Source organism: Siphateles boraxobius, unplaced genomic scaffold (genome assembly GCF_051911475.1).
Source record: "Siphateles boraxobius isolate OS27281-9 unplaced genomic scaffold, OSU_SipBor_1 7, whole genome shotgun sequence".
Lineage (NCBI taxonomy): Eukaryota > Metazoa > Chordata > Actinopteri > Cypriniformes > Leuciscidae > Siphateles > Siphateles boraxobius.
In genome coordinates, this window is record NW_027509197.1 from 22,901,844 (window position 1) to 22,923,988 (window position 22,145).

Here is a 22,145-nt window from a genome sequence, read left to right on the forward strand (position 1 = left end):
ACTGCGCCTGCTAGCACCAGACTTGTACCTCCTTTCTCGCCCATGGGTTTAGGATACACATTCCAATTACAGAGCAGATGAGGGGAGTGTTCTGTAAAATTGTTTGAAAATCAGTTTGGCAAAGCTAGCTGTGTATAAATTACGTACTTAAGCTTTAAATAAATAATTTAAACATCTGATTTATCTGAAACAATACAACAGTGAATTGGCATGTTAGTGGTTTGTAAAGTCTAAAAGGTAGTGAAAAGTGTTGTATTGTCCTTTACAGATTTCCTGTGCCCTCTAATTGGAGCATTACTTACAGTAACTCTTTGAGTGTAACTAAAAATAAGTCGCCTTGTAATGACTATTAGTTGTGGTGTGGCTCAAGAGATGGGTGACAGGTCTCATTAGTGAGGCGACTGTAAATATTCCTTGTGTCGTTGCGTTTCCCCTATCATCTAATAATGGTAAGGTATGTCCTTTCAAACGGACCTATTGAGAAGATCATTATTCTCCTCCCCCTCCATCAACGGGATTAAACAATACTTTTAATTCCCTGTTATTACAGTGATAAATAGCTGATGCATCAAGTAGTCATCCATTAATCTCTGTCAATTCATCTCTGATGTTGGCAAATATTGGACATGGCATATTATGTAATGTGATATAGGACTAGATTTATTCAATACTCTGAACTTCATAAGCAATCAATAAAGTATATGAGGCCAGGGACAGCACATTTGAAATTTTTTATTGATTCCACATACAGATTATATAAAAGAGATGAATGTTGCTCAAGAAAGATGAACTTCCCTGATATAACACCAACAAATCAGCACATTGTTTACTCTGGAAAAAGTGTTAGTTGTGTAAATGCCATTCATAATGTCACAACAGCCTTTTGTACAGTCTTGCCAATTCCCGACTGGGAGATTCTCACCAGCTCAATGTATGTGAATATTCAGGCATCTGCTGTCTGACGGATTTAAAGATTTACAGGTATTTACAAAAACTTTGCCTGTGGTGCCCTGGCCTAAACAATTTGCATACATGGCCCCCGAACATGAAAAGCATGTGGATTGGATCCATAAAAGTATAGGATCATGTTGTGTTACCGTTTTTTGGGGGGGATTTATATGAAATTTCTGATTGACTAATTTAATATCTGATGTCACTTAAATAAGAATCTCAGATCAGTTAACACATTTTTTTTAATATATATATTTCTTCCTTTGCATTCCTTCACAGCTAAGCTCTGTAAAGATTTGTAAAAGCTGTGCTTTTTAGACAGTATGGTGGAGAGGAAAGAAATTATGATTATTGAATGTGCTGTCATGTCTAAATTGTGTCTAAGCTGAAATGAGAGCTGAGTTTAATGATTTTAAAAACTAAAATCTACTTTCATGATTTAGATTACATTGTAGTGTTGAGATCTTTATCACAAAATGATTGACAATGACTAACAGTTTGTTGTTGTGTCCATTTAGGTAGGTTACTGATTTATGTCTACTAGCAGTGCTTTAAAATTTGTGTTATAGTGGCACATCAGTGCATTGGTGATACTGGCAGTTATTTACAAGAATTCATTATTCATCTCTGAGGTTAAAAAATTAAGCTCCATGAATATCCTTCTATCAACAAAATGCAGAGACATTAACATCATGTGGCAACAACATCGAAGTAATTCAGGAAATAGAAGCTGAGTGATTGTGCTATAACCGACCTGCTGTTATTTAACGGCTAACTTCTGCTGCTGTTATTTAACGGCTAACTTCTGGTGACTCATGACCGCATGACTTCTCTCGTGTCTGTTTGTTTGCATATGATGTGCTCCAAAGCAACCCTCCAAATGAGGGGAAATATCCGGATTAAATTTTTTTTAAAAAGTCGAGGGCAAATGACTGATTATAACTGCAGGAGAATTCAGAGGCTTTGAGATTCAACTGACATTAGAGACATCTGGTGTCTCTGTGCCACCGTTCAATTTGCCACAGGCAGGTGAAAACCACAGGCTTTTAATCCACTTACTGTGGACACAGAGCTCCAGAGACACAGACATAACAAAAAAAACAACAACAAAAAAAAACATTTATCAGAACCATGTGAATAAAAACATCATTTTAGTGCTAATACATTAATTATTCCTTGATAAATGCTGCAAGCTTCTTAGCCGGGTTGTCCTCCACTAAAGAAAGAAAATATTTCCCCTTGACATGTCCTCATGAAGCCTGTGTTGAGACACCAAATAATGCAGTAATTCTCTCAGTTCACTGCTTCTAATAGTATCTGATAGCCACTGTCAGTACGAAAGTTTGCTCTGATCCAGAACATGATGAGCTGCAGGACTGTCTGTTGCCTACAGTATATAGACGTATATAGACCCTTAGCCAGTTACCCTACTGGGGGTTCACAAAGATTGCCATAAAGCCTAATTGAACTAACACTTTAGAGCAAATTAAAACATTAAATGTAGTGGAGGTAGCACATTGTCCCTTATGACATTAGGTATTAAAAATAAAAACCCAGATGGTGTTGAACTATAGTAAAGTAATCTTTGCAGTCTTTGTATGGTGGAATTGTGTGTTTGTGTGTATATATATATATATATATATACATATACATATTACATACACCAGATACTGTATATATAAAAAACTCATTGTGTCCAAAACTTTTTATTTTTCAGTATTGAATGAAATTAATTTCTCACAGCTTCCCAAAATCTTGCACGATTTTGATGTTGCAATGCATTGTGGGATTGACTTGACTTTGAGAGATGCATGCGATACTTTGGCCAAAGCATTTTTAGGTGTCTTACTAAAATATCTGATGGTGATATGCATATAATTTCAATGTAAAAAAAAATTGGAGGGACCATAATATAGTAAAGGTTATTGGCATGATCATGGTTGTAGCCCTTTTTTATTTTTTAAATATTACAACAAAATTTTAATCATGAATGTCATGCTACAAATGTCATAATTTAGCACAAATCACATCTATGAGTGTGAAATACATTGAGGTGTCCAGTCAAACACATGGGAATAACAGTGTCCTTCCTTTGGTGTTTATCCATCCAAGGTTATACTTATCCATCATCATAATGACTTTTATCCAGATTGGAAATCTGTTTCACTGACAAAATGCTGGCATGACAAAACATTTAGTTAAAAACTACTTAAAAGAAATTGTGCTGAAAGTTTTTGTCCGTATAAACATCTTGTATGTTATCTGTTTGTAGATAACACACTGACCATGTTCATATAAGCATTTAGATATACAACTACTTGATCAGAAACAAGTCTTTCTTAATGTTCGCAGTCTGTGAAATATCACCTTCTCTGTTGTTCAGTGTGGAGATTCTTGGTTAACTGTTGTAGACTTATACAATTCCCTCACTGCGTTTACTCCTCCACACCACTAGAGCAGTCATAAGTAGCGTCACCAGAATGGGCACCACGATAAAAGGCCCCAAGATCCGATTGGGTGGATCGTGAAGCAGTCGTCCGGACAATGAACAGTCATGGAAGTAGTGTCTGTGCACCCGGATGAAGAATTCATCCACCATTCTGTTGGGCCAGAAACAGTTCATCTTCAGAGCCACCAGGAACGTACAGTTGGTTAGTTCTCCGTAAGACCTTTAGGAGAGAAAACAGGAGGTTAATGTAGACTGTTTGCATAAGATGGTGTTGTGCACTTTTAAAGGTTTCAGGATGAAAAGAAAATGGTTTAAATGTGAAGTATGTCCATTTTTTATATTAAAATACTTTCTCTCTGTGTGTTGATGTCTTTCCCCGTAGGAGGCAGGAGAAGTGCAGAGCCAACTGAAGGGAAGCCACTCGTAGGTTTATTTCCCAGAGAGTGTAAACACTGTGTTACTTTCAAAACATTGCTCTTTTGGAGTGGTTCTACATTCATTTTTAGCTCATTGCAGTGGCCACTAGTGATAGGAGAAACTGAGCTTTTGCTACTCCGAAACAGTTAAACAAATTGCTTCACAATATGATTGACTATTTTGAAGCGCTGGTTAAAAATGTGGTGTAAATGCAACAAAAAACTCAGCCTAATTTTGGATAAAGACACCTTTTACACACAAAGTGCAAATGTTTTCGTGAAAGTGTAACCTGAGATCTACCATTAAACATTAAGGCCTGTTTTCACAGACAGAATTAGGCCTTAGCTTAGTTCAATTAGGGCATTTAGGTAGCTTTTTTAAAATGTGCCATATTAGCAAAGGTTTTGAAGCTTCACAAAGCAGTGTTTCGAAAGCATCACTAATGGCCACAACTGAAAACTTTCTCTGAGATAAAATGGCACCACTTTATTGGCCTACAGAAAACATTCAAGTCATCTGGTTGATAAGGTTTTGCACTTGCCTTTATTTGCACACGGCAGTGAGGTCATCAAAAAGTCATTGTGATATTTAAATTAGGTTACTGAAGATATTTTTTTTAATAAGTAGTCAAATCTAGAAAGAGGCTTTGTCGCTGCCACGTTTATGTCTGTACTTGACTATGGTGATGTTTTATATATGCATGCGTCATCTCAAAGTTTACATGCACTGGACACTGTATACCATGGATCTCTGAGGTTCATCACTGGTAGGAAAGCCCTCACTCACCATTGTGAACTGTATGAACGTGTTGGATGGTCCTCACTATCAACATGGAGACTTCAACACTGGCTTATCTTCATCTACAAGGATATTTTAGGTCTCCTTCCATCCTACCTTTTGACCTATATCAGTATAAACAGTACCGGGACTTATAATCTTCGTTCCCAGAATCTTTTCCTGCTATCTGTCCCAAAGGTCAGAACTGAGCTAGGAAAAAAGGCTTTTAAGTTTGCGGCTCCCTCTGCTTGGAACAATTTACAGAAATCCTTGAAACTTACTGAGCTCGTCTCATTGGTTGCTTTTAAGAGGTTGTTGATTGACATGGAGGCAGTCACATCTGGGTGCAGATGTTTTACCTAACTTGTTTTTATGATTCTGGATGAGTTTGAAAGATTGGCTATGTCAGTTGTTTTATGTTTCTAGTGTTTTTGCATATTTGTATGTACTGTATATGTGGTTTAGTACTGCTGCCTGTTTTGGCCAGGACACTCTTGAGATTTTTAATCTCAATGAGTCTTTTCCTGGTTAATTAAAGGTTTAAATAAAAATAAATAAATAAATTATCTAAAACCATTTTTGCGGTGCCACCGGTGATGCAGAAATTACACATTTCACTTTAAAATTAATAACAATTTAATATGTGCTGAAATATAAAAGTACTATCAATGAATTAACCTGCAAGATTTCAAGACTGTACTTGACTGTACATGGTCTGTAAGAAACATGAAAAGAACCATAAGTTCACACGAATCTCCCTGGTGCTGTTCCTAATCATTCATAAAATCCACTACTGCATATTTGTGTGTGAGAGTGTGCGTGATAAATGTCTTTATTAAGCTGAAATAATGATTCTCTCAGTGACTATTAAGGAGCCCCGATGGAATGAGATCACTCCAATAATGATGATGATGGTGAAGAAGCTCAAGGAAAGACTCTTCTTTAGATGAGCTCTTAATAGGTCCCTGTGTGAGTGTAAGACCCCGAACCCCCTCCCCCCTCCCCTGAGCCATCTATTTTTAAACCCAGTCAGCCTAGCGTGGGATGCCTGGCATAACCGGTGCAGACTTTTAATCAAGAGTTTTCTTCCGGGCCTGTTTTAGGGGCAGGAGCAGACTGCACACCGCCTCCCCTCACATTTCACCCTGAGGGATAAAGATGGCATGCAGGAAGGCAGCTCAAACACTCTGTAAGTGCAAAAAGCACGTCTCACCTTCCCAAAGAGGCATGTGTGACACATATGGGTGTCTAGGTCACCCCTGTGTGCACAGCCAGGCTATGGAGACTAAGGGTGTTTGGGTAAAGTAAATGGGAACAAATTAAAGAAGTCAGTAGAGAATGACTGGAACTACTGCAAATTCAGGAGAGGGGTTTAAAGGATTGACTTGGAAACTGACTTTAAAACACTGAGCTACATTTTACTTACTGTTGCACTGCATTATTAAATGCAAGTCCATTTTTGTTTTGTTTTAACATTTATCAGTGGTACCCAGGCACATCGACACAAGCACTGACATAGCACAGTATATATATATATATATATATATTTATATATATATATATATATATATATATATATATATATATATATATATATATTTATATATTATATGTTTGTGTCGATGTGCCTGGGTACCAATGCTAAATGTTAAAACAAAACAAAACAAGAAATCATTTGTGGTAGACATTCACTAATGGTGAGAGTGAGTCAGTTTTACCGGAATTAATGTTCAGGAGAAGCTCCTGCTTCTGTTAAACCCCGTCTGTTAATGGACTGACCCTGAGCTCACACCTCTGATCGTCTCTGTCTGCCAGTGTATTATTAGCATTCACATTAAAGACCATCCAACTGTATGCCCACAATGGACAGTTAAATAGTAAAGTAGCACTGTATTTATTTTTTCTCATTCCATTTTTAATTGTGTTTGCTAAGACAAAGGCCTTTATTATTACTGCCCATATTTGAAGTGAACATATTAGTACTGCTCATACTTATGATTAGAGAACTAACCCCTAAACGTGTTCAACTTTGGCACATAACTCACGGCTTTGGCTGGATAACTTTAGTATTGAACATGAATCATGCAGTAAAGACTTTGCCAGTAACTGAAACTATTTTAATTAGCATTATTTTTGGATGATGTTCTCTCTTTTTCCAGTTTTTGAATGTTTACTTGAATAGTTCATACTGCTGTTAGGTATGGAAAAAAACGTTTGTATTTTTTTTTCTATTGATGTAATGTTCCTTTGATGCTTATTTTATTACTGACTGTCTACTTGTCTTGAATAATTACTTGATAAAGGAGCTTGTTCAATAGCACATTCCTCTTTCCTGTTATCGAAATTGTATAGAGAATTGTAAAATTTTACTGGTACCGTCTCCTGAAACTTTGCCATTGTGACAGCTGATGCACAACACATTCAAAAACGTATTTATTTATTAGTATTTATGAGCACATTGTGGCCATTTTAAGAGGCACAGGGTCAGAGGACAACAGGCCTCAATTGAAGCTACACAGCAGCACATTTGAAAAGGGCAAAATATGGATCCATGTGTCCCATTGTGACATTTCATAGGCTCTTAAAGAGGTCGCCATCATGAACGTGAGAGAATCAGAAATCTAATAATATCATATCATCTCCAGGTGGATTGCAGTGTAAAGCTACGCACATAACGTTGTGCCATTCAACAGAAGTCATCACATTTTCTTTAATCTCTATGGTTTTAAACACTATGCCATTTTACATTCATTTCATTTGAAAGCCATTTTGGTAAGAGAATCTTCCTAATTCATCAGAAGCAAATACACATCAAACCAGGATGAGACGCGCTCAACTATCTGAAAAATAATCTTCTAGTTTCTGCTCTGCTGAAGAGACAAATTAGTTTTTCTGTTTATATTTAACTACTTCATCCAACTGTACAGAGTGATGAAGAAGAGATGTCAAATGTATCCTCACCAGCATGAACAGAAACAGCTGTGGCAATATTTAGCCTGTAGCAACAGTTTGAGAGGAAGTCATTTAGTGAACGAGTTAAATTTGGATGTTTAATCACAAGGAACCCTTCATTTTCACCCTGTCAAAATCTATTATCATGCAATCAACAAGTGAATACAGATACGATGTAACAGTTCTGGTTAAGATCCTTTGACTGCAGATGTGATATTTTTGTATTAAGGCCATAATTTACTTTCATGTCATTCCAAACCCGTATGACTTTCTACTGTGGAATACAAAAGATGTTGAGGCATAATAATGTCTTAAATTTGGGGCCGGTTCATCACACAATACTATCTTCAGACGAGCACAGCGTCTACTTTTATGGTGCTTCTCTTTTTTTATAATTAGACAAAATTACAGCTTAATAGACTTTGATGAAACTTTATTAGGGGCAACATTTGTCGTGGGGGAAACCATGTCACATGAGGAAGAGTCACAAATAGTGTAAACATGAATATAAAGCATTTTCACACAATAAATATTGAAATGTTTATTTCACTCTTTGTTAACATTGTTTACATATAAATGTTTTGATGTATTTTTGTAGTTTTATTTATAGGACCTGGCACAAAGGTACAACAAAAATGTAGACAGGGAATTTTAAAAGTAATAATAAGAAATAAATTATGTTAAAAAGTTTATCTACTGGCAAGAAATCTTTTCTTTCAATTACATTTTCATATTCAGTACAATTATGATTTACATTGTACATTATTTATTATCAGTTTAATTAATCTTTGTATTTAAGAGGGAAGTCTTAGGCAGCACTGGAAGAAGCTGCACAAATGTCAGTTCTTAGTTGTTTTGCACTTGATTAACTGATAATAATATACTGAGTTTAATATAAAACTCAGCAAGTCTTTAATAGGTGACTGCTGGTGCTTTTCTCCATTGACTATGTGATGGGAAAGTCTTCCTGCAGCTTTCAGTCTTGTAAGACAGCAGATTGAATTTCAAAATGGTTTAACACCACTAAATATAACTTGTGAGAGAGTCAGGGACAAACATCAACACACAGAGACCATGACTACGGCACAGCGTCACTGTTCATGCTGTGGGACGTGAGGGTTTCCTGCCACCATAACAAGTCACAGAATAAAGATCGCAGCAATTTCACGTTGCCATTGTCATGATCAATCGATGCTTTTACTCCTGCTCATCCCTATTGGCACTGCACTAGTATTTGTCAATAAAACCTCTCTGCAAAGCCTGCAGTATACATTGTGACAGATTCATGAAACAATCCTAATTTCAGTTCATGCTGAAATATTACATTGCTAAAATCATTTTTCTTAATAAGCATTTTGTCTTTTTGTCAAAAAAGGACTTAAAAAATATTATAATAAAAAATATTATATATATACAAATTATTTTTTATTTTTTTTTACAATAAGTACTTTTCAGTATCTCATGCAATTTTGCTTAAAGTAAATGTATATTGTTTTAAGGATATTTACTTAATTGTACTGGAAAACAATTGTTATTTGTTAATGTTTTATTTTATTATATTTTATTTCAGCAGTGAAATGCCTTTTTATGTCAGCTGTGTTTCTCATTTATAAATGTTAAAGATTTTCCAGATTAATAATATTCGTCCATCATTTTGGTATTTGGAGCTCTATAGAAACAGCACATTCAACAGAAGACTGTTTGTAGCAGAACCCATAACAACAGTGGCCCAGAAGATCACGTACTCGATGATCCAGAAACGTCCTTTAAAACATTTCAAGCATGTACCTCTGCAACAGTTACAGAAGCAGTTGATCTCAGTCCGCTGAATGCTGAAGGTGATGAGAATTGTTGAAACATGTTATAAAGTGTCACCCTCTTGTTGGCTCTTTCAGTCTCTCTCAAAGTTATTAAGTGTCATCAAGGCTGACAGAGGGGTTAAATGCTTTCAAGTGTGGTCAAAATCCACAGAGCTAATAAAAACTATCCCACAAACACCTGGACTGTAATGTAAAAGGGGGGTGCATGCCCGCAGGGGAACAGATGGACATTGGGATCAGGACCTAAACTCTGCGACTGCATGGGGAGTAGAAGGATTTCGAAGAGGGCATCTTCCCCCATAATTCCATCTTTCATATACAGTTGGGTAACACATGTTTGTTGAATTTACTACATCTCTATGGCAGTATAAAGCCAAGCCATATGGATATTTACCAATGTAATTCATATAACTTACAAGTACAGACACTGCATGAACTTCTGTCACTTTGTATCACTGCATTTACACATTTACATTACATTTAAACTCCAGGGCTGTCTGTTAACCAGCAACTCTAGATTCCAGTATTCCCTTGCCGTCACCAAAACACTTTACATTCTCTTCTCTCCTTTAGTTTCACAAGCGATCTCATGAGCCGTCTGTCCAAATGCACAGGGGCGTGTCTAGAAGGGGGGCACGGGGTGGCACTGGCCCCCCCTGAAATATGATTGGCCCCTTCTGGTGCCCCCCCAACATCATTGGGCTAGATTTACTGTCAACCTGACAATCAGGGGCGTGTCTAGAAGGGGGGCACGGGGTGGCACTGGCCCCCCCTGAAATATGATTGGCCCCCCCTGGTGCCCCCCCAACATCATTGGGCTAGATTTACTGTCAACCTGACAATACCCAACGCCATTGGATCAGAGCGCTGTCAATCACTGCTTGATTTGCGATTTGCAAAGCGGAATCACAGGTCCGCGTTTTTCAAACAGTAGGAGAGAGAGAGAAACACCTCGACACGTCACTGTTTATGGTATATACACACTCAATTACAGTATATATTTTGAAATATCGCACCATATGTTGGTCTGATTACTTTCATGTGTGACTGATCAAGCCAGTAACGTTAGATTAGCTAACGTAATTTCGGCAGATGACTTGTCAGTGTTATTCCGCGGCAGCGCATCTATATAAATATAAAATAGATACATGGGTCATTCCTGGTATGCGGTGACTTTCCTGTCCCAATGATTTATTTACTCATATTTTCTCTAAAATGAGTCACATATTTATAATAAATGGCTTAAATTGCAGATTTAAGTATACTTTACCATTTAATCAGAGATAACAGACATTAAAAATACTATTTTGTATTTTACACAATTTTAATTGATGTATGCATTCAATTATATCATGTCCTCAGTGCACAGTAATCAACTTCTGCAAGAAATATAAACCATGAAATGGCAAAAACCTCAATTTTTTTTTTAAATAATGTTATAGACTAGGCTAAATTGCCTCTAATCATACATATAAATCTTGTGGAAATATAGGTCTTTTTCTTAAAATTTTCATCAATTACTGCATACCTGAAGTCATCTTCCACCCTGTTATGTACTTTTTTGCCTTTCAAATCCAACTGCAATTTCCTTGAGACCATTTTCAAGAAGTGAAATTTCTTTTCTTTTACCTGCTGGAATTCAACTGTACAAACTGAGGTAAGCTTCAGCTCTCACTCCTAACTTTTTTTTTAGTTTTTGAACTGTTATCCTGCTTGTCCCACCCTTAAAGTTCCACCCTGTTAGGCTATGTTATGGAGAATGTTTGTCCTATCAAAAAAATGTAAAAACAAATCTGGCATAGTTATAAAAGTTCTGTTCATCTGTAGAAGGTTAGCTAGCTAAAAATGTTGATCACTCAAGAGCTATGGCTAACTTAGCTCAGAATTTTCCACCCTGTTAGATCTATAAACCTAACAGTGTGGAATGTTAAACATATTCGATTCATCAAAAATAGTTTTGCTTGTTTCAAGAAGAAGAAAAAATCTAAGATGGCATAAGCGACATATACTATCCAAGAAAAGCTCATTATTGTTTTACATTTACATTATTAACATGTTGTGATATACGTATATGTCCCTAACAGGGTGGAATATTTTTATGGACAGTGTCTGAACAATCTACCAATAATTATTATTATAGAGTCCCTGAGCTTGACCTATATGTCAAACCTATATGTTAAACATGTCACTATTTTGATAGAATGCTAAAAACATGAAAATCATGCCCTTTTTTCCCAACATTTATGAAGCCAAAATGTCACCACATACCAGGAATGACCCACATATTACTTTATCTTTTGTTTTAAAGACTAAAGGCACTATAATATTTTTACAAAAAAGCAGAGCAGTGGTAAACATTAAAATGTGAGAACTTTACATGCAACTCTGTGTAATTTATACTGAATGGGTTTTTGTTTATTTTTACACCGCAACAGGACATCCAAGGTTTCTTTAAGAAGAAACCATGTCAGAGACAGATTTCATGCAGAGAACGTTCGCCAACACACACACACACACACACACACACACACACACACACACACACACACACACACACACACACACACACACACACACACACACACACACACACACACACACACACACACACACACACACACACACACACACACACACACACACACACACACACACACACACACACACACACACACCTACATTCAGTGTTTGTGTTGAGAATAAAGCATGTTAAATGACTAAATAATGCCTAGGTGATGTTTTTTATTTATTAGAACAAAACTGTGTGGTCCAATCCATGTATAATGCAAAATGATTTTCAGGCTCTTGTTCAGTGCCACATTTAATACCATCTATATTAGGTCACTGAGCATTGCAAATATTTTTTTTAAATCGTGCTTAATATTTTCTAAACAAGTATTTATTTCCATTTGAATTTTCTGATTTCCCATGGGCCCCCCCTGACTGGATCTTGGTCCCCCCTGTGCCCCCCCCATTTATAAAATCCTGGAATCGCCCCTGCAAATGCAGTCTCATCAGGATGGACAGGACAACAGGTCACAGAGGGCCCAAAGAGTCAGAACTGCCCAAACACCAGATGGTGTACACAGAAATTATGGGTACAATGAGTCAAGACACCTGAGCTCGAGTTACAGGATCTCTGACTTATTACGTGCTTGAAGAGGATCACATTTATCATGGAATAGATTTCTGGAGAGGTCAAATGGGGAATAGCCTCTAATATTTTCTCATGGCCTGAAAATATCACCGTTATGTGTCTGGATTTATAACAGCTCCAGCCACTAGAAGTCTTGGGACGTGTGTCTCTTACTTTTTAATTAGACCATTCATTTGTTCAATTAAAATCAATATAATTGTAAAATGATATATAATTTTAAATTAGCAGTTCAAATATCAACAAATAATATTTATTAGCAGACTAATTATGCCTTTTTTGAATTAATAGGTCTGACATTTTGTCTCCTTGACTAATTCAGATAGCACACATCAAAAGCTCAATAAAATGGCCATGAAGTATGAAGTCTAAATTAAATATGATTACATACACCAGGCAAATTTTAAAGATTCAGACCAGAGATGTGTTGGTAAAGTTTTAGCTTGAATAATGGCTTTTAGCTGTCATGTAACCATTAGCAGAATAATAAATATAGCATAAATAGCAAAAATATAGAATAAAGCCTTGAAGCACATACAGGAAAGTTTGTGTGTCCTCTTCGATGTAATGTTTGCACTTTATTAAACCTGTTGGGATCTGTTTTGTGCGTGTTAAATCAGTAGCAAAACACTTCACTGTGAGGTTTTAACCCTAAAACTCATACCTCGGGTCTTCAGTGATCCAGGACATCATTCACGTTTCTCCTCCTCCTTATTCATGTTTTAAAGTTAGACATCAACCTTCTTATTCCTCAATTAATTTATTAAAAACAATATAATAAGAAAATAATATATAAAAGAATGCCTGTTTTTGCATTTATTTTTTGTAAAAATTGTATAGATTTCCATTACACGAGAGTAGATGTTAAAACTTCATGCTGATTTGTACTCGGCTTTCGCCAAGATAATCACCAACTAAGACGTAGCTTTACAGTAACCTATGCTTCTCCATCCATTCTTTCCATCTGGTGACGTGAATTTTCTGTCTGGTGTTAATACAGTGTATTGCGCGTCAGCACACACAACGGCTGCAACCACAGTGCGGTCCCCCCATAACAACCCTCTGGATTGAGCGGAGTAGGGAACATCTCTAGGGTCTTCACCTAGGGTCGCTGATGACCCAAGGTGTGTAACAGTGTAAGTAAATTCTGCACAACAATAATTTAATCTTTTGTTATGGCTGAATACGTTTATTCCACAAATAGTGTCTGATACACAATGATGAAGTGACGTTTCACTCATAGTGACCGCAGGCAGAAAACAAAAGAAAAGAAAGTATCATCAGCAAAACTTGAAATGGCTCACTGATTTACTGCAGAGCAAGAACTGAACGCAATCAAACATTAGTGTCACTGTCACTTGATGGTGGATCTGGTGAAGAAGCTGTCAGTGATCAAAATATACATTTTGAAGATGTTGATAGTTTTGAGAATGTTCGAAATGCTGAATGTACTAGGAAATGAGCTCTGACGAGGACAGTGATGATGGTATAAAACATCTGCTCAAACTGAACAAAAACAAGATCAAAAAGGGAACAAAATTTGCTTTATTTTATTCTTCAGTAGCCTAATTGTTACTTTAATATCAGTAGAGTTGTAAATTATTGCCACAGATAGAGATCCATTAGTGTAATATAGATCTTGGTCGCTAAAGACCCGAATATGTAATAATGATTGGCGAAACATTTATGGTTACAACTGTTCCTTAATCTAATTTCTTCAGAAAAGCAAAAATTGTTTTAGACAAACACCTACCTAACTCCAGCTCTTCATTGTTAATTTGTATATATTTTACAAGTCTGTTTTGCCTCTAAACAGTGCTTTAAGAGGGGTTTAATGAGCATACGGCACATACAGGAATGACCCTTGGCAGGACAAAAGGCTATGTCAGTATTGTTGGTTCTCGCCGAAGCGGTTTAATGCTTCGTTGCCCAGGTAAGACAATTTGCTGAAGTCCAACAGTGCTAGCCGCCTCTGTATATAACCTTAATTACCTGCAGTTGACTGCCCTCAGTGCTCGATAAGTCTTAGCTCACCACTTCTGAGGCTCATTGGAGGCCACACACCGCTCTACAGCGTTGCTCAGCCCTCATCCCAGACCTGTGGCTGTCTCTAGAAGGTGCTTTGTACATAATTGAGCAACTGAGTTGGATGACCCCATGGAGGGAGCCGAGGGGCCATACATACTTTAATGAGCGGTGTTTCACAGGTGAGTGGGGCACTTGAACCTGCTCCCGGATCTGAGAACACCATGAAATCCCCTGAGCTATGAAAGAGCAACCATTGAGCAACAACACTCTTCTCTGGGAAGGCTGACAAACTGAGCCTTGAGTCGAACTTCAAGGTAAAAAAAAAAGTGCTGCATTGAATCATATCGTTCACTTTCTGTCATGCCATGACAGATTTAGGTCATGAATTTTCTATTGATTTAAAGAAGTGTGGCATCAATTATTTTTGATGTACTCTGTATTTTAAATAAAGCCAGCTAACTTAAGTCTGTGCTTGTTATTACGGTTAAACCACAGATAAATACTTGAATCAGACAGAAAAATATTGTTAGCCAGGATTTAAAGCTTCGATTTTGTTTGGTGGGCTAAAGCACTTCTAATGTAAAAAAGCACAAAAATGAAATACCAAAGATCAAGGTCATGATAAACCATTATACACAGTTAGCAGAATCTATGACTCACTGTCTAAAGGGAATCACTCAAACTTCTTTTAATAATGTTGATATGAATAATCATTTTGTGTCATAATGTCTCAGTATAAAAACACCCGTAGGAATCCGTCGTCCTCCTCAACACACTTCTTTTTGTTTTCAACTTTAGGGCAATTCTGAGATTTTGATCTGAATAACAACGGTTTTGTAAATGAACACCAAGAACATTTTGCTATGACAATCCCTCCACTTCATAGTGGAGCAAAAATCTGGGTTAAAGTGAGGCACTTACATTGGAAGTGAATGAAGTAAATCCATAAAAGTTTAAATATTCAATAGACAAATAATATATGTGTTAACAAGATTTTCTGTGTAAAGCTATATCTAAATTTACAACTACATCACCATGACAATGAAGCGGCATAAACTCTAAAACCTTAAAATGCCTGGGAAAATGTTTTAAACGTCACACTTCAAATAATACAACAATTTTAAGCAAATAATTAATGTGCTTTTATAAAATCATTCTTCAGTAATCTCCCCCATTCACTTCCATTATAAGTGCCTAACCAGGGAACTACACTAACCTTTTCCACTGGTGGCACTTGCACTACTAACTTTTTCAGTTACTAGCGCATAATATGATTTGGTCGCACAAATTATTTATAGTAAGCCGCTCTGGATAATAATGAACAATAATGAAACTGTATTGCATACAGATGTGCTTTTTATTTTACTTGCCATGTTTTAAACCACATGCCGCCTTGTTTTTGTTTTCTTTAACATTGGTTGGGATAGATTTACTGCAATAGAAAATACTGTACACAATAAAGAGCAAAATGGATTTCAACATGCTATGGTTTGCACAGATGGGCAGACTCGTGAACTCGTAAGTAGTGATGCACCGATGTGAAAATTGTGGCCGATACCGATAACCGATATTAATATTGCTGTTATGGTCGATATCTCTGTATAGAAAACAAATTTACTGATAATCAAAAGAGATATTTTTAAAAACACTTTTCTTTTCTTTTTTTTACTTTAGAAATGACTGATATTGGGCACCTTTACCTGTGTGCAAAATATGTCACACATAGGACACGCATGCATTATATTGCATTGCATATAATGTGTGCTGGTCAACTTGTCTAAAATTAAGAAACCCCTAGAAAAGAGTAAAAAAAAAAAATGCTGAAAAAAAAAAGTGTTGTATTTATTATTCCAATATCCAGGGAAAACGGCTTCTATTTGTGACGTGCTGTCTTTGCGTTTGAACATTGCACATTTTAAACAGGACACGCATTAGCTGAATAAATGTTAGCCAATACAAACATATTTATAGAAAACAGTTGACAATGAATAGAAAGAAGTCCAATAATAGCATAACAAATCACTTATTATAAAAATAATATCAAGTATAAGTTAAATGAATCCGACATAGGCCTATAATGAGGGCTGTGTTAGCAGTAAAACGGCCGTCATTTAACGAATTTTAAAAACACGGATGGATAATACAAAATGCTTTCTGACATTTTGACAGAAAAAAAACAAGCAAGAACAAAATTTAAACTATAGCCAATTTTCATTTTACAATTATCTTCTCTCTCTCTGTGTGCGCGCGTCCGTGTTTCTGAGAGAGAGAGCTCGCGCAGCACTGATACAATGGTACGTTTTAATCTAAGTAACGGTCGCGGGGCTGAAGCCAACTTGATGTATTCTTAAAATACACATTTCTGTTTTAATAAATGCTCATAGTAAAGCATAGCATATTGCCTAAAAACATAGGTACAAAAACAATCAGTGATACATTTGCGACCCATTAAAATTTGCGACCCATTTTGGTCGCAGTGTAGTTCCCTGCTAACCATAACATCATCATTTTTTTTTAAAGTCATGTAAATGTCATCATTTAATCACCCTCATGTTGTTCCAAACCTGTTTGACTTTCTTTCTTTAGCAGGAAACAAGAAGATATTTGGAAGAATGCTTGTAACCAATCAGTTTTAGTTACCTTTGATTTCCATTTTATGAACCCCCCCCCCCCCCCAAAAAAAACAGTGAGACATTTTCAAAATATCTTCTTTTGTGTTCCACAGAATAAAGAAAGTCATACAGACACATCATCAGGAACGACATCAGTGCGAGTACATGGCAAAGTTTTCATTTTTGGGTGGACTATCCCTTTAATTACAATGATTTCTAGAACCGTAAAACACTGTCAGCATTTTGCACGAGCTACAGTATATACGAGGTAGGTCGCAGGGGACAAACAGTGTATGAAATGTTGATGACAGGGACTGGCAGACCTTGCTGGCCCCGATCCGACAGCCTTGACATCCAGTGTCACTTTTCTTGACTGCTGCACTGGAGCGCAATGGCTTCAGTCTGACGTCAGAGTGACAGTTTTTTAGGGTCAGTTGTCAAAGGCACAAAGGTAAAGCCAATACAGTCCTTCTTGTTAAGTTCTTCAATATCATGTATTTTCTGGGGCACCACAAATAACCTCCTCCATTATGTCACAGAGACAGCTGCGCATATGGAGGCATTTCCCAGGAATGGTGTACGCCTGGAGCTGTGCCACATGGCACACTAAATCCCTCTGAAGTATGTGATAATATAGGAACCCCTGTCGTCTCTCTTACTGAGAAAACTCTGCTCTTCACTGACCTTGTCATGAACTGTTCAAATAAACATGCAGGCGTGTCAGCGACAAGGTAGCATTGCGCTGAACAAAAGTTGTTGAATGAGTGCTGAACCAAACTATATCAGTATGTTTTTGAAAGAAGTCTCTTATGGTCACCAATGCCTCATTTCTAATGATAAAATACAATAATACTGTTTCAAATATTTTTTTAAAGATTGTAATTTGTAATAATATTTCAATGTATTTTATTCTTGGCCAAGCTGAATTTTCAGCACCATTATAATCAAGTCACATGATCCTTCAGAAATCATTCTAATATGCTTATTGGGTGCTCAAGAAACATTTATTGTTAACAGTGTTGAAAACTTTTGGGCTGCTTAAAATGTGTCATAGTTTTCACAAAAATATTAAGAATTCTTTGATGAATAGAAAGTAAAAAAAAAACCAGAATTTAAAATAGAAATTGTAACAGTGTTATAGCAAGTATGTACTGTTACTTTTAATAAATCCTTTCTGAATAAAATAATACATTTCTAGACCCTATACAATTTTTACAAAAAATAAATGGGAAAACAGTATTGTATTATTTTTTTCTTGTTATATGGTTTATAAAATAACAATATAACAGGCTAACGACCCGAGGTGTGTAACAGTCTAAGTATATTCTGCACAACAATAATAGAATCTTTGATGTCTGAATAAGTTTATTCCACAAGGTGGCAAATAGTGTCTAACACATAATGATGAAGTGATGATTTCACTCATAGTGACTCGCAGGCAGAAAACAAAAGAATAGAAAGTATCATTAGCAAAACTTAAATAGGCTCAGTGATTTACTGCAGAGCAAGTATTGAACGCATTCAAATATTAGTGTCACTGTCACTTGATGGTTGATCTGGTGAAGAAACTTTCAGTGATCAAAATATTGATTTTGAAGATATTAAAAATGACGCTGAATGGAAAGAGCTCTCACGAGGGACAGTGATGATGAGTCAGACTGGTAACCCGAAAGTTACGGGTTTGAAATGACTGAAGTGCCCATGTGCAAGGCACCTGACCCCCAATCACTCCCCGGTCACCACAGCAAAAAGGGTTGCCCACTGCTCTGGGTGTGTCAACGGTTTGCAGTGTGTGTGTGTGTTCACTTCTCACTACTCCTAATGTGTGTGCACTAACTTGGATGGGGTTAAATGCAGAGGACAAATTCCGAGTATGGGTTACCATACTTGGCCTTCACATGTCATATGTCAGCTAATCAGAATCAAGAATTTACCAATAATATATTAAATCCTACATGTGTCATGTTTCTCACTTACTCAACAGTGTCCTCCCAGCTGCACCACTGTTGCTGGTCGAGAACCTCCATGTCCAGCTTGAACTTGACCAGGCAGAACTCCTCAATGGCATTTCCATAGTTACTGGTACATGCCATCATTAGCACAGGCAGGTTCACTGCAAGAGAAAAAAAATGGAGGGTGAAGAAGGAAAAACATCTCAATTGTACTTTACCCCACAGATCACTGTTAGCACTGTGTGTGAAAAAAAATGTAGATACATAAAAAGTGGAGCTCAATGGTAAAGAAACATCACAAATAAGATCTCTTTATACTGTAACTCAACTGTTTTCCATAGACACCAAAATTCTCTCAAGAACAAATTATCGGCATTATGTACTAGAACAGCTCTCATACTCTTACTATAGGAAAATAATTGTCTAATCTATGTCTATTTTTATTACTAAGGAGTTTTCTAGTATTATTTATATGTAGTTGTTTTTTTTGCTTTTGCTTTAGTTTCCATTTAAAAAAAGGGAATCTATTTTAATGTCTCATTTTCCCAGATTTGCCCATAGGAATAATAAGGCAAGTGGTTTATCAGGATTTGTTTTAACCACATCCGTAGCATATGATGAGTTGTCGACTGTATCTGTCATTTGACCTTAATAAATCAATAGGCAGAAATCAGAGGAAGATTTTAACAAAGACATTAAAATCAGGATGAGGAAAAAATGTGTTTTAGCATGCAAGTTGCTATATTGATGTGTCTCAATAATAAAAAAGGACACTTAAAACGTTCACATTAATTGTAACGTTTAAGGAAATTGACACTGTGGTCTATTGCTGATACCACATATATAAGTTTAGACTCACCCTGGAGTTTGTAAAACGCTTTACTTGACTGAACCTGGGACATTTATTTAAAATTGAACATCACGTCCAGATAACCAGCAGTCGTGCTGTAATTACTCAATTGAGAGTGTAAAAGAAAAAGAAAAAAACTTCAGAGGAGAAACAACGATGAGTCATTTCATTAACTCTGATATAATGGTATTAATGTGCAGCTCTTGGAAAACAATAGCCCTTTAAACAAAGAAGCCATTGTCTGACTGTCCTTTTCTTTCATATTCTCTGTTCTCTCTCTCCTTCCTATTGTTTTATTCTCCTATAGAGATCCATGGTATGGAAGCACTCGCCCCCAATGCCGTACAGAAAAGCGTCTGATCAGTATGAAAGACGGGCTCACGGTCAGAGCCGCAGTGACAGTGCTCCCCTCGGCTCATTGTTAGTCAACAACAGCTATCACATCAATTATGTGACAGGTGAGAGTCCCACAAGAAAAATAAAGAGGGAGGTCAAACAAAAATCAAAGGAATTTGTGCATGATAACTATCAGACTTTTTTAATCAGTATTCCTATCAGACTTTCACAATCTTGAAGGATCCTAATGGGAATTCACTGGATAAACTGAATCCCTACAGGATTTGCTGTTGCCTTTTAATAGGATAATGTAGTAAAGGATATATTTGTGTTTTGTATTGAATAAAAACTCTTTGAAATATTTTTTCAAATTATGATTCCAGAGTTAGTCCTTACACATCCCTTTCAGCTGAACAATGACACGATTTTCTTTTTAGAGCTTCTTTACAGCAGAATTGAACTCTGTTCGCATCATTGAATTATTATTTTCCTGTTATCACTGTAAAGCTGCTTTGAAACAATCTGTATTGCACTATATAAATAAAGGAACATCATTTTTATATATATATATTTTTTTTTGATCTGATGCCACCCAGGTCGCAACTAAAATAATACAACTGTATAAGTGACAAAAATGTGCAGGCAAGAATATTTTATGGGAAAGATGACAAGAAGTGATATTTTATGACAAGAAGTTATACTGTATAAGGGGAAATGTCTTAAATGGTTGCATAAAACGTTTGTTTAACAGTTTATTTCATAACACTTTACCCCCCCCCCCCCCCCACCCCAGTGATAAAGTATATATACAAGCAGTTTAATTAAATTGAATTAAAATGAAAAATGAATTAAAACTAAATAAAGGAAGTAAAACTAAATCCATAAAAAAAATCCCACGATGCGAACCCCTAAAATGTTCTACATATGAAGCGCCTGACCGACCCATTTAAGGTTCTATATAGAAACTTTTCATCCAAGAGTGTACTTTATGCTTTGAGGCAGATTTAAGACTCTTAGTAAGAAAAATAGCAAACATTAAAGGAGTGGAAATGCAAAAGTATGTACCATCACAACATCAAACCATATTTGCAAATAAAAATAAAATTGGCAGAGGGAAGATGCAAGGATGATAAAACTACAACATGCATAAGAGAGCATACAAACATTAAAAACACTAGATTTTGCATAACATCTGAGATAGATGTGGGAATATGTTCCTTTTTTATTTTATGTACATAAATAACCCTGGACGTCAACCATGAGTAAATCCTCTAGTTATTAGAGCTACCAAAGTCTGAAATGGAATAGAGCAGATTTTAAAGGCTTCTGCACAATCTAATGCAACACAACCATCACATATTCCTGGAAAGAAATATTTATATGCATCCTGGCACAGAAAGCTTGGCGGATGTTAATTCTGGATGCTGACTTCAACATTTTCTCTTTTCTTTTTCTACTATTCCTCTCTCTGTTTTTGCTTCTGTGCCAGTATTTCCCCTTCCATGTGCCAATACATTCATGTTTCAGTAACATTCAGAAGAGAGAAAATGTTCACTTTTGTGATAAGATTTTGAATACGAGCCACTGAATCTCACAGAATTGGATGGAAAGTGTTCCTTCACATTTTCCTGTGTTAAAACACAATCATAACTTCAGTAATATAAAAGAGACAACAAGGAACAAATCCATTTACTGTTTCAAATCCTTATCTTGAATGAATTCCATTTTCAATCGCACAGCATGTAAACAAGTAAAAATAACAATATAAAAACAGAAAGTGAACGGTTATACAGGTGAAACTCGAAAAATACGAATATTCTGCAAAAGTTATAATTTTGATGATTATG

The 22,145-nt window shown here is 36.3% G+C and overlaps 1 protein-coding gene and 1 long non-coding RNA gene across 2 annotated transcripts in view; one reads left to right on the forward strand and one right to left on the reverse strand.

The window, feature by feature from the left end:
* Positions 1-22,145, forward strand: part of LOC143723180 (uncharacterized) — a 292,525-nt gene that overhangs the window by 21,372 nt on the left and 249,008 nt on the right. The window contains exon 2 of the long non-coding RNA XR_013197063.1: positions 16,223-16,381. This is a non-coding gene — a long non-coding RNA (uncharacterized LOC143723180). The remainder of the gene's footprint in view (positions 1-16,222; positions 16,382-22,145) is intronic.
* The window catches only part of ramp1 (receptor activity modifying protein 1), a 33,288-nt gene continuing 14,009 nt past the window's right edge, over positions 2,867-22,145 (reverse strand). The window contains exons 2-3 of the mRNA XM_077215186.1: positions 19,138-19,273; positions 2,867-3,620 (exon numbers count right to left, since the gene is read on the reverse strand). Of these exons, the coding sequence (XP_077071301.1) occupies positions 3,365-3,620; positions 19,138-19,273 (392 nt within the window). The 3' untranslated portion in view covers positions 2,867-3,364. The remainder of the gene's footprint in view (positions 3,621-19,137; positions 19,274-22,145) is intronic.